Below are 13,510 nucleotides of genomic sequence, written 5' to 3' on the forward strand. Positions count from 1 at the left end.
GCATTACGCAGTTTACAGGCACGAGAAACCAACTTGGTGGGCCCCATTATTATCCTCACTTGTCAGTGGAGTAAACTGAGTCTCAGAGTTCGAGTCACTTGTCTGAGGTCTCACGGGGCGGAGCCAGGATTGAAACTTAATGCCAAGCAACTCTGGAGCACAGATTCTGCAACTTGAGGCAGCCCTTTTCCACCATATGCTTTTCACAGTTCCCTGTCCTTTGGCAAGGACACAGAGCTCCATGGAGCTTATCTGAAGGACTACTGCAGGGACAGATGCCACGGACAGCTTGATGGAAAGTGACAAAACAGAGAGCATACTGTCCCTGTTAGCATCTGCTCAGTACGTGCCTTTTTATTATGAAAGAATCTCACTGAAGCAGTGACGTCATAATGGTTAACAGTAGATGCTGAGAAGAGGAAAACTCCCAGCATCTTAATAAAGCCATTTTTACCATAACATATTAACTTCCAATGTTTGCCAGCATATTTGTCATCCTAGTGAGCATAAGCTGTCTGGTCTCCCTTTTTTTCTGCTGAAAATTATATCATCAACATTTTTTCCCGCATTGCATAGGCCTCAATAAGGAGCTCACCGAAGCAATCCAGCAAAGAAATACCAGGACTTTGCTTTGAGGACTGAACTCCTGAATGCTCTGGTCTAGGGAGTCAGATTGTTAACCTGTGTAGAGAGCATGTGTTATGTGTACTATTCTACCAGTTGATGAGGTCAACAATGAACGGCCTACCGACCTTGAGATTGGAAGGTAAATGATAAGAGCTCAGAACAGCCTGACAGAGCAAGCTACTACCTCCCAGAGGGCTCTGTCTTTCTGCAGGAAAGCTCTGCAGAATTTAACTAGGTTCTTCTCCAATTATAACATCCTATGCGGGAACTCGAAAGACAGAAGTGGGAATACTTTCCAGAGAATGGTTGCACCTCTAAGACAGAGGTTTCCTTTTCTGGCTAAGTACAGAAAACTGGGGCTGTACCTCCATTTCCACAAGCCTAGAGAGATCCTGGGCTCTAGACCCTTATCAGGATTATTAATGTGTTTAAAAAGTGCTTTCAAAGTCTTTGCACCTATCAGGTGAAAAATTGTCATTTTTGTAGTCAAAAAGGTCTAATGTTAGCAATTCCATCTGCCTCAATCTGATACTTTATACCCTGCAGACCTTGGGCTGCGATTGTTTCCACTCTGCTCCAGGATGCGTGGGGTGAGCTTGGCCCAAGGCCCTGAGTGAGAGGCTTAGATTCAGCTTCTGAGAAAAACCAGCCCTTGGTTATATGCAGATCTGGGGAGAGAGGGAATGTGTTTCCGTAACCTCTTATGATCCTGCCGAGGGCTGAGCATTGCCCCATGACCTGCCTTCCTTTTCTAGTGGACAACTAACGCCCACGATGAAACCACAGCATGAAAACATGACCTAGACAACGGCCCAGGGTACAAGAATCTCTGTGGGCCAGCCAAAGCCCTGGGGGAGATATGGCATCTCAAGACTAGAGATATCTTGGTTTTCAGGGGCGACTGGTGATTTGCTGGGTTATTTAAGCCAAACTGAGATGAGGGTCAACTCTGAACTTTCTGTTTTCTGTGACTACAGTTAGAATGGACAAAATTCACTTTATGTTTATTAATGGTGACTGGTTAAGACTATGGAGATCTTGAAGACTGATGTTTAAGGCTTTTATAACATTGCAATAGTAATGGTTACAGTTATTGGTTCATAGATAACTGTAGGCTTAGCTGAAGGATTTATACAGGCTTCTGTAGCCATCTGTGAACAATGGCCTGGGAGAGATGCAAAGCATCCATTTAGATGAGGCTGGAAAATACAAATACTAACAAGATATCACAATTCACCCACTCATCCATTTACCAGCCTCCTCTCCCACTTGATCACCCATCCATCCATCCTTCTACCATTTACTAGAGGTTTGGCATTGAAAACTGAATAAGAAACAGTGCCTGCTGTTGAAGGGCTCGCTATCTGACTATCTTACAGTGGTTCTCAATGAAGGCAGAGTGGGGGCTAAGCTTATACAGTTTGAGCCAGGTCTCTGATACTGATATACAGCCTCCTGCTGTCCTGTTTGGAATAGCTGGTCTAGTGGGATGCTTGAAATGTTGAGAGATTTTTTTTAAGTCTTCACATAGATGTCTCAAGAATATAAGGGCCTGCCCTTTGGCACAGCAGTTAAGTTCGCACATTCTACTTCGGCGGCCCGGGATTTACGAGTTCAGATCCCGGGTGCAGATCTATGTGCTACTTGTCAAGCCTTGCTGTGGTAGGCATCCCACGTATAAAGTAGAGGAAGATGGGCACAGATGTTAGCTCAGGGCCAGTCTTCTTCAGCAAAAAAGAGGAGGATTAGTGGCAGATTAGCTCAGGGCTAATCTTCCTCAGGAAAAAAAAAAGAATATAAAGGAATTGTGAGCTTTGGGCTTTCAAAAAAATAATTCTGCTGGTATCATCTGAGAGTTGAGAATATTTGGAGGTTTATATGTAAGGTGCTACTTTCTAACTTTAGTGTCTGGTAAAAACTTACAGGGGACAGAGAGTAATATTACTTTAAACTGGACTCTATCCAAACTGTCTGAATCTGCTTGACTCCCAACCCTCACATCCATCCTCTGCCAACAGTCAGAACTCCTTGGCCTCGACCTGCAGGCTTAGTTCAAGGTCCTCATCCTGATGCTGCATAGGGAGAAATTTAAGTCCTTCAGCCTGACAGCCCAAGGCAGCAGTGCCACCTTCTGTGCTACTTAGCTTCTGACTGAGAGCCCTCATTCTAGAAACTGAAAATCTGCCTTTTCCGGGAGGTTGTCATGGGGTCAGCCACGACTGTACCATACTGGAACCACCTGCCACTAAGAGAACACACGATGTTCTAGATGGAGAGTCATCTCCTGGAATGGGGACCCACCCAGACTCTAAGAGATCTGCAGTCCCCTTGTCTACTTCTTTATTCAGTGAAACTAATTTTCATCCCTGGATCTTAAGTATAGGATTTTAAATACCAAAAGGTATGGACTTCTTGCCCTGGCCTAACTCAAACAGGTCTGGACTGGAAGGAAGGCAAAGTCTGATAAAGACAGGAAGGCTCTAGAATCGTTTCATGTCATGACTGCTTTGTGTGACCATGAATCTACCCAGAGTCCGACAGAGTATTCAAACACCTTTTATCTTAGCTTGCTCAATCTTTGGCAAATATTAATTAATCTGTCCTCATCACACCCTGAAAGGGGTTGACTTGGGCGCGTAGTGTTTAAGCAACGTGACTAACAAGCAAATCTGGGGAAGAATCTCTTTGCATCCTCCTACTCTAACAGCTTCTTTGACCCGAAACTTCAAGCCTTTGTCAGAACGACACATACACAAACCATCGAAGAGATTCCCATTTGTAAATTGAGTTAATGTTAATATATAAAACTAATAATTCAACTGTACATTGTTAATGCTTTGCAAAAACACAGACTTGATGGCATGAAGTCTCTGTGCTCCATTTTTTTAAATTATGAGGCTCCTCCTGATAAATGCAGCGGGAGCAGTGATAGTGATTAATTTCCCCCTCCCTCAAGCACAAAATGATAGCGTATTCGCTAAATGAAATGACACGAGGCAGTTCATAAAGCTCTAAGCATGATGGTAGGAGCTCCAGGAACCCCGGGACCATACTGTGCTTCCGTCATCTTATTAAGGCTCACTGACTAAGCTCTTGCAGGATGATTTGCAAATCTACTGACATTTATTCACAACATCACTTCAAGCAGAGCCAACTTCATTTGCACCCCAGTCACTCCACAATAACCACGTAGCTCTAGTGAGTTTGAGTAAAAGACCACCATGGCTTACTTTTACATGGCCAATAATTAGTAGACAGAAGTTGGCTTCTGCTGTGCCTGTTTAGAGAAAACCCATTAGATTTTGAAAACGTTGTGATCCAAATCATTAAGAGAATAAACCATGATTCACTTACTGGGTACCAAGCCTCCGGTAATTGCTTATTAAAAATGCATCAATAGTGAGGGCATTCAAAATTATTGCTGGGTACAAGATATATTTTTCAAAACACTGAAGCCAAACATAGAGTCTTTCAAACCACATTAAATGGGCGACATCTGAAAGAAACACAAAAACCACTTAGAACAGCCATTGATCAAATTATTTTTCTTTAAGAACACGTAATAATAAGTAATATCCCCCCTTCAATTCAAAAGCTGCTGATTCAGAACTCCAGATACTAGATGTTATATACCAATTTTCTTTCCAGGCAGCAACTCTTAGGTTTGTTTCTACATAGTTCAGAAATAATAATATACAATAATATAGGTCAGTATCCCAATTTTTCAAGTCAATTGATTTTTCCATATATAATTATCACTGGAACCAGTGAAACGAGCTATGACACAGCATCAAGGCATCTCAGAGCAAGCAAGGGTAGAAAGTGAAAGATGAAGAATTGGAAAAAATCCCACGTGCCCATTCCCTCTTAAGGTCACTTCTGAGGCTGGGGCTGGGTCTTGGCCTCTCCTCTTCCTCTTTTTAGTCTTTATATCCACATTCAAATCCCTGGGAAATACATACAAATAAGAGAAAGCTGATCCCCAAGCCCGTATCACTATGAATGTAGACCTTCTCGCGAGCCTTCGTGACAAAGGCAGCACCATGGAGACGGAGGTCTATTCCCACAAGGTCACAGTTTTAAGTCAGGCCAATCCGGGTTTGCATTCAGACTCGACCAACCACCAGCATGTGACCGCAAACTATCACCCTCATCATTATGAGCCTGTTTTGTGTGTCCCGCTCATCCTCTGAGTCTGCGACTGGGGAAGTAGTCATCTCTCTTTCCTACTATTCACGGCAGAGGAGAACTCTGCTCTCCCCCCATGAGGGGGTAATGTGGAATGTATACTTGCAGCCTCCCACCCATCTCTTACTAACTTTTCTCTCTGGGGAGGAGAAATGGCTGGTCTGATTGGTCAGAGCACAAACTTCCTTAGGCCATAGTATCAGGAGGTGGGAAAAACTTTATCCCTGTGAGAACTCTCCTCTGCCTCCACCTCTGTGAGGAGGGCATACCAGGTTCAGGCCCAGGGTCCTCAGACAGGGCCATCTCACTCCTTGCCAAATCTTTCTGTCTGCTAGTAACTGTGAGGCTGAGGTTGACCCCAAGCCCCCACCAGACAGCTAGGCAAATGAACCAGACATGCTGGCAGTTCAGTTCTCTCCACAGGAACTCTCAAAGTCTAGATCTGCAAAGGGCATGGGCAACTCCATCAAACTTCTGGAACCACATTCTTCAACAATTTATAATAAAAAAGCTTATACCCCAGGAATCTATAGTAAAAAACAAGAGAGCCATGTAGTTTTTACATTGTTTGGATTACACAAGAACCAACTCAGGAAAGAGAAACAGTTGACGCCTACCGTGCAGAGAGACACGGCAGTGACGTAAAATGCGCTGTCCCCTCCAGTATCTTACCCAGGATTGGGACACAAATTACCTGTTTCCAACATACTTCACTGGGACTTCATGTAAAGGATCTCAGGAAGCAACACAAACACACACACAGACCACACACACCAAACTGGGAACTGATATTTCACTTTCTTCTCTACGTGGCCTATGTTTCTATGTAGAAATATATTATCTTTTTAACTCAAAACACAAAAGCTATCTTCACTTGATTAAAAATATGAGGAAAATTTTGGCATTCTGAAATCTTAATTGAAAAGAATTCATTTGAATGAGATAGGAATGGTGAGAGGAAATACTTCATGACGTGGGAAATAATAAGAACAAACACCCCAACAATTCACTTAATAAGTAGAAGAGAGATATAGTAGGAAACTACCAATATAAAAATAAAAAAGTTTTGGCTACACTCACTTTCTCCATAGCTTAGCTCACTTTCTCTCCTGTGTCCACTCCAATCAGAGTCTCACCCCAACCTCTCCACGAAACAACCTCCCCATTGCTATCTCCAAGGGTCAATCTCAGTCTCCATGTTACGCAACTTCCCAGCAGCATTTGTCCCAGTTAATTTCTACCTTCTTCTTGTGATTTCCTACATGATCTTATTCAGTTCCACGGCTTTATTAAATATTGTCAATATGCTGTTGATTACTAAAAATATAGCTCCATCCACAACCTCTTTTCTGGCCTCCAAACCAGTATATCCAACTATGTAACATATCTTGAATGTCAAAGAAGCATTTGAGCAAAGTTCTTCATTCCATGTTCTCACTTAAACCTACTCCTCCCCAATGTCACTATTCATTCATTACACAAATCATTACTGAGTGCCAGCTATGTGCCAGGCACTTTTTTTAGGCACTTAGGATAATTAGTGCCCAAAACATTACAAAATTCTTGCCCTGATGGAGCTTACATTCTAGTGTAGTCAAGAAACAATTAACATAATAAATAAGTAAATTACATAAGTATATTAATAAGAAGGTGATGAGAGATGAGTGTTTTATGTAAAAGAACAGAGCAGAGTGAAGAGGATCAAGAGTACTAGGTCATTCGCATGGGCTACACTGTAAAATAAGATGACATAGAAGCATAATTGAGGAGGTGACATTTGAGAAGCAAGATGCCATTTGAACATCTCATTAAATGGCCCCACCCAGTCATCTAGTTTCTCAAGCCAAAATCTTTCCTCTACTCTTCCTTTCACAGCTTACATAGCCAACCTATAAGCGAATCTCATCGGCTCTACCTTCAAAATCTCTCCCAAATTCAACTACATTTCTCTTCTTGTGCTGCCATCACCCTGGTCCAAGTCACCATCATTTCTTGTCTACACTAATGAAACTTCCTTAAAACTGCTCTCCTTACTTCTTTAGTGTTTCCTAGACCCAGAGCTGATACTCTACCAGCAGCCAGAGGGATCTTTTAAGACTTTGTTTTTATCCTATTAAAGAGTCTCCAATGGCTTTCCATCCTAATTATGATAAAACCTATCTGAAACAAATTTTATTTAGCTGATCTCCAAAAATTTAACACTCCTCTTTGCATAGAGCTGACATTGGGAAGTGGCTGACCAGCTGAAGATTACATTTCCTGGTTATTCCTTGCACATAAGAGGACCACATGACTCGTTATTGCCAGGAGAATGAGAGCAGAAGTTCCGTGTGTCGCTTCCAGGTCAAGTAGTTAAGTCCTAGGTACCTGAGCTTCCATGTTTCCTCCTTCTATCCGCTGACTCAAGAATGTTAGGATTCAAGGGTGACCTTGAAACCACAATACGACAGGTTCATAAGATGGAAGAAGCCTGGTCCTCAAGCGACCAGAGCCCTCCACTACACAAGGGACAGTCTCACTAGGAAAAATCTTTTGACCAAATTCCCATTGGACTTTGCATGTACAAAAAATAAGTTTTCACTTTGCTAAGCCACTGAGATTTGGGGGAATTTGCTATCATTTTTAACCTCTTCCTGCCTCCTAACTAATAGAAAACTCAATGTCCTTACCATCTCTTAGAAGACCCTAAATGATTTGACACCTTTTTGATCTTATTTCCAACCACTTTCTCCATTATGTACTCTCATCCTAGTGATGTTCCTTGAATATTAAATATACCAAGTTTGTTTCCTTCCAGAAGCTTTCCACCTGCTGTTCACTCAGCCTGGACTCTTCTCTCCAGACATTTTCATGGCTCACTCTCTCATTGTATTCAGGTCTCTGCTCAGGCATCACATCCTCCGTGGGTCCTCTCCTGACCACCATATCAAAAACAGCCTCCTCCTTTCACTCTCTACTTCTTTACTCTAATGAATTTTCTTGATAAAACATATCTCACTTTGACATCTTGCTTATTTATCTGTGTGTTTATTTATTGTCCACTTTCCCCACTAGAGCTTAAGCTCCATGAAGGCAAGGACTTTTCTTGTTCACTGCTGGTATCCCCAATGCTGGCATAGGAATCACTCAACAAATGCATGTTGAGTAAATGAATGAATGATCTCCTTCGCTCCAGCTTCTTTATGCATCATCTGTTTTTCTGCTCTGTTGTCCCCAAAGATCTGTTTCAAACACAATCTAACCATGGTATCTCTGTGGCTCACAGCTTTCAACGGTTCTCCGCTGTGGCTGTCCACACATCCCCAGTACCTTAACATGGCATATAGGCTTTCCGTAATCTGCCGCTTCGTAACTTTCTGGAGTCATCTTCCATCGATTTCGACTTACAGTTTATGCTGAACCGGTTACCTGAATTAGCCATGCTGCATTTTAAAAAACCTTTTCATTTAACTTTCTATACACAGAAATATGTACAAATCAGACACGTAGAGCTGTGTCTCTAGAATCTAGATTAGGAAAGGTCCCCATGCCTGCTAACAGTCACTGCCCACAAGGTAACCACTGCCCAAACCCTGAACTCTGCTGTTCAGCTTTGCCTACTATCCTTTGTGTCTTTTTCTCAACATCATGAGATTCACCCACATTTTCATGTGTAGCTGTCATTTGTTCATTCTCAGTGCTGTATATGAACATACACTGATTATTTTTCTAGTCTACTGTTCACGGACATTTGGTTAGTTTCCAGTTTAGTTCTATTATGAAGAGTGCTGCTATCAACATTCTTGTACAAGTCGTTTGGTAAACATGTACATTTCTGTGGAGTATACAGTTAAGAGTGGAATTGCTAGGTTATTAAGCATGCATACAGGAAGCTCTAGGAGATGCCAGCAAACAATTTTCTCAAGTTATTGTGCCAATTTACACTCCCACAAACAGTGCAAAGAGATCCTTCTATTTGTTCCACATCCCTGCCAAAACATTTTCTCTCTCCTTCCTTTTAGCTACACTGGTGGGTGTAGGGTGGTATCATATTATGGTTTTATTTTGCATTTCCCTGATGACTAACACAGTTGAGTACCTTTTCATATGTTTCCCGGCCACTTGGATATACACTTTTGTGAAGTGGTTCTTCACATCCATTGCCTGGTTCTTTTTCCTTCAGAATTACACATATTGGGAAAATCTTCTCCCCTTTTATAGTTTGCTTTTCACTCTCTTAATAGTATCTTTTGTAGAAAAGAAATAATTAATTTTAATATGCTCCAACTTCTCAATACTTTTCATTTTAGAGTCTTTTGTGTTCTGTTTAACAGACAAAGATCATGACCACATTCTCCCATGTTCTCCTCTAAGACTTTTATTGCTTTATCTTTCACATCTAGATCTGCAATCTATTTAGAATGGATGATTGTGTACAATGTAAGACAGGGATCGAGACTGACTTTTTTCCATGTGGCTATCTAATTGACCATCACCATTTATTGACAATAACTTCTATTTCCCCCATCCACTGCAATGAACCATGCTGTTTTGTATGCCTTTCTACATGCTGGTGCCTTCTGGAATGTCCTTCCGTATTTCCTACCTGGGAAACTGGCATCCTGCCATGTGGAGCTTTCTTTGACCTTTTACCCCCACCCCTTCACCACTCCCAATACAGTCACTACCAGTGGTTGCCAGGGGCAGGGCATTTGAAGTGTCCATCCCATAGAAGGAGGGTTTATCACCGATACTGTTTAGAATTGTCAGCACATGGTGGCAGTACTAAGGAGTTCAACTCTTGATTGGCTTTACTATTGTTTGTAAATTCTTTATAAACAATGCACCTGGCTTTCTCCCTTCTCCTGGGTGGACCCCCGCCCTTTCCCACCTTTGGTGCTCCACTGCACTGCCATATATCCAGCACTCGTTAGGTGTCTGCCAGACACTTAGCCAGGCATTCCGTGCATATTATCTTTAGTTTTAAGGCAAAATATGTTACTCCTTTGTGCCATCACTGTACACTGTGAATTCTGCAATTGCAGTACCTGTCACATCATAGAGTAAGTATTCATTTTAATATTAACCTTCCCACTAGATTGTGAGTTTGTCAAGAGAAGGTGCTAGGTCTTAAATGGTGTAGTATTTGAAGTACCTGGCAAAGTGTCTGGCCTAAATTTAGGGTTCAATAAATGTTTGTTTATAATCTTAACATTTTTTAGTAGTTGGGGCAACTCTGAATAATTAAATTGAACAAAGGGGGATTAAAAAATATAGCCCCTTGGGATTATTTTTTTCATTACAAAACCAAAAGCTTTCTAACTTTAACATTAAACATTTCCCATTTTAATCTCCCACAAAGTACAAATGGTTACAGTTTTGTTTCCTTCCATACAAAATTATTTTTTCCAATTTCTCCATTTATAAGAGATCAACAGTGTCAGATTGGGGTGCTCACATCAAATGCAATTCAGTCTGCTTATAAAAATCCATTTACAGAGTTCTATCAACATTTGTCACCAATTCAGAGAAACAGGAGAACCTTCACTAGATTCCTGCAAAAATATGTAAATTAAGAGACATATAAGCCAATCTCATCCAGCAGTGCTGTTAGAAAAACATTTGAATTAAAAGAATCACTTGAGTGGCTCATCACCATAGAATGAACTGGGTACCATTTGGATAGGGGAGCGCGGCCAGACTTTCAAATGCTTGTCACATTTACTTTTAGAGGATGAAATTTTCCACTGAGGGGGGATAAGGCTGACTTGAGGGCAGGGACACAATCCCATTCCAGTCTATAATGATTTACTGCAGATAATGATAACAAATACGGTTTGCTGTAAGAATTTCAGTGTATCCATCCCAGAAACACATAAAGCAATGAATTTCAAATAATATAGAAATTACCTAAGCTCTGAATTCACCATCCACGTCTTTCAAAATATTTGAGAGCAAAAGATATTTGGTGAGATTTTAACCCTCTGTGGTACCCAGGTGTGTGTGCATGTGTGTGAAACTATATCACAGACACAACTTTAAGGCATGTGGCTAAGGCATTTAAGACTTTTGGAAGTCTTGGATCGTAAGCACCATTCTGTTGTCTGGCTTTGGAACAGCATGTTCAAAGGAGCTATGTTCAACATGGCCACAATAACATATATGAACAGTCAAGGACCTGGATCTTTAAAAGGCAATAACTGGGTCTCTAGTTAGAAGCAAAGCAAGAGGATAGCTACAAAGGAGTTCTATGTCGGACTTTTGAAAGATAAACAGAACTTCTAGAGAACTAGAAATCAACTCATTCATAAGTTAGAAAATCTTCACTATTTTTTAATAGCACCCTTAAGCCAGAGACACAAAAAAGATTGAGCTGGAAGTCAAGCTGTATGATATAATTCAGCTCTAGTTTACTACCTGAGGTGCCGGAAGGAAATGAAAGCGACAATGACTGACATCTGATGGATACAGAAGCTCCCACATGCCTCCCACTGATTGATTCTGAATCTCTAAATGAGAGGATAGCAAACGCATTTCACAGTCTGCACACACCAGCAAGCACGGGTACACACACTGTATATTAAGGGGAAAACATTTTAGGTAAAGATTTACCCCAAGGCACGGTTTTCCTAGCTGGTGCTCAGCACAACATCTAACCCAGGCAGGGGTAGACAAGGATGTGGAAAGGAAGGGAGTTAAAATGAATATCTAGGAATGACAGAGAGGAGAGCAAACCCCCGAGATCACCAGCTCCAGACTTTTGACTTCGGGTTCTGCTAATCCTGTACATTGAAAAAAAGTTAATTTCACTTTAATTCTTACATATCTGTAGAATCCTACCAAGTTTAGTAATTTACTCCAATGAAATGCTACGATCTCCAGATTGTAGAAAATCTTTAACAGATAAATGGAACTCGTACTGAATGTTTATATTTGGACGGGGGGAACAAATAGAAAAGTGAATAACAATGTAGAAGGAAGCGAAAACAGAAGTGTTCGTGCAGAATTCTGAATTCTGAAAGACCAGACTTCTGGCTTTCTTATGGGGTAACCATGAAAAGCTAATAAAAAGGAAAGCTGACAAGTGCAATAACATGATAAATATGTTTCTTAAGTCTGCAAACTCTCTCAGTGTTCATACAAAGTTAAAAAGAAAATCTTTGCAATGGTATTTTATAACTGCCTTTCTGTAATGTCCTGAATATGCAGAGAGACCATAAAAAGACATTACTTTAGCATCGTTATTTCTCTTTTCCCTAGAATATTAGGCCCTTGAGAAAAAGAATGCAGACTAACTACGCCATTTACAAGTTTATATACGACTTATTACAACTGAACGCTTTAAATTTTCTCAAAGGCTTTTCAGGTTGTGTTTTACTTAGATGCTTACGTTCCTAAAATAAGTCCTTCTCAATAATTAAAAGTTAGTCAAAAATCCCCAGGATGCTTTTATCTGTAGGAAGGTAGTTTTCTCCAATTCAAATCTTGACTTACGATTTAAGCTGCAAGGATGCACGGCCCCCTGCTTCACAGGGGCCAGATGTGTTTATAAGCACCTGAATATGGAGGCAGCTCGGTTCAATTGGCCCTGTCACCCTGAGGCATGTAAGGCAGAGACCCTGCAGAGTGGAATTACCACGTCCAGGCTGGTAGCATCCCCTTATTAGAGGTAATTGTTTATTCCTCTGAGCATCTCTCCCTCGCATCTTTCTTGCTGGGTGACATCTCAGATTGTAAAGTCCTCAGCACTAACATGTACACATGTCACGGTTTATTCTCTAGAACCAGGCTTCACCTCCAAAACAGCAGCACGAACTGAGGGCGTGATCACCCTTAGATGTAAAGCAGATCATATCACCCTGCCTCTCACACCCTATCATTCTGCTCAGGATAAACCAAGGTCCTCACGACCTTTCCATTCTCATTAGCCAGTGTAGGGTGTGCCCGTGGCATCTTCTCATGCCTAGATTCCCCCTCTTCCACTTTGATGGCTAACCCTCTCTTTAGCCTTCAGGCCTCAATTTGAATGTCACTTCCTCAAAGAAGCCCTTCTTTTTCCCTCAAATCTAAATTAGGATCCCTTTATACTTCCTCCTAGCTGCCTATAGTTTTTCTTCATTGGACTTCAAACACTGTGTGGATATATTAATCTGTGTGATGAATGTCCATCTGTCAACTACAGCCAGGGGGCCAGGGCTGTCTTTTTCCATCATATTCAGCATTTAGCACTGTACCCTGTCCACACGAGCCATGCAGTAGATTCAGGCGGTACCACTCATTAACTGGCTGATTAATAACTTAATTAACTAAAGCAGACGCCTAGTAGAATAAAGTCTGAGGAGAAACTGGGGCTTCCACAGTGGGGCGCTGCCTGCCTTTCAGGGGTTCATGACTTACTCCTGGTGGACACACTCCCCTTTCTCAGAAGGGTCACCCCCAGGTGAGGCCATGCAGGCCTCGCTCCGAGGGCTTCCCCAGCATTCTGCACAGTCCCTGGCACATGATAGGTTGTATAAATATTTTTGAATAAATTAATAAATATTATCAGGTTCAGCATCATGGTAAACTCCTCAGAGAAATACAAGGTGGAAAGAGCATCATGTGGGGATCAGAGTATTAAAATGTACATTTTTGAGCAAATAAATTCTTTTAGTTGTTTCTTTAGTAGTTTTTGACTTTGGGGTCACGCTTGGAAAATTATTTTCCTCTTGGCCAA

At 41.4% G+C, this 13,510-nt stretch overlaps 1 protein-coding gene across 1 annotated transcript in view; it reads right to left on the reverse strand.

Moving 5' to 3' along the window:
* PCNX2 (pecanex 2) overlaps positions 1-13,510 on the reverse strand; it is a 281,084-nt gene that overhangs the window by 127,595 nt on the left and 139,979 nt on the right. Inside the window, exon 20 of the mRNA XM_046654236.1 lies at positions 3,982-4,123. Within this exon, the coding sequence (XP_046510192.1) occupies positions 3,982-4,123 (142 nt within the window). The remainder of the gene's footprint in view (positions 1-3,981; positions 4,124-13,510) is intronic.

This window comes from Equus quagga, chromosome 2, assembly GCF_021613505.1.
Source record: "Equus quagga isolate Etosha38 chromosome 2, UCLA_HA_Equagga_1.0, whole genome shotgun sequence".
In the NCBI taxonomy this organism is placed as follows: domain Eukaryota; kingdom Metazoa; phylum Chordata; class Mammalia; order Perissodactyla; family Equidae; genus Equus; species Equus quagga.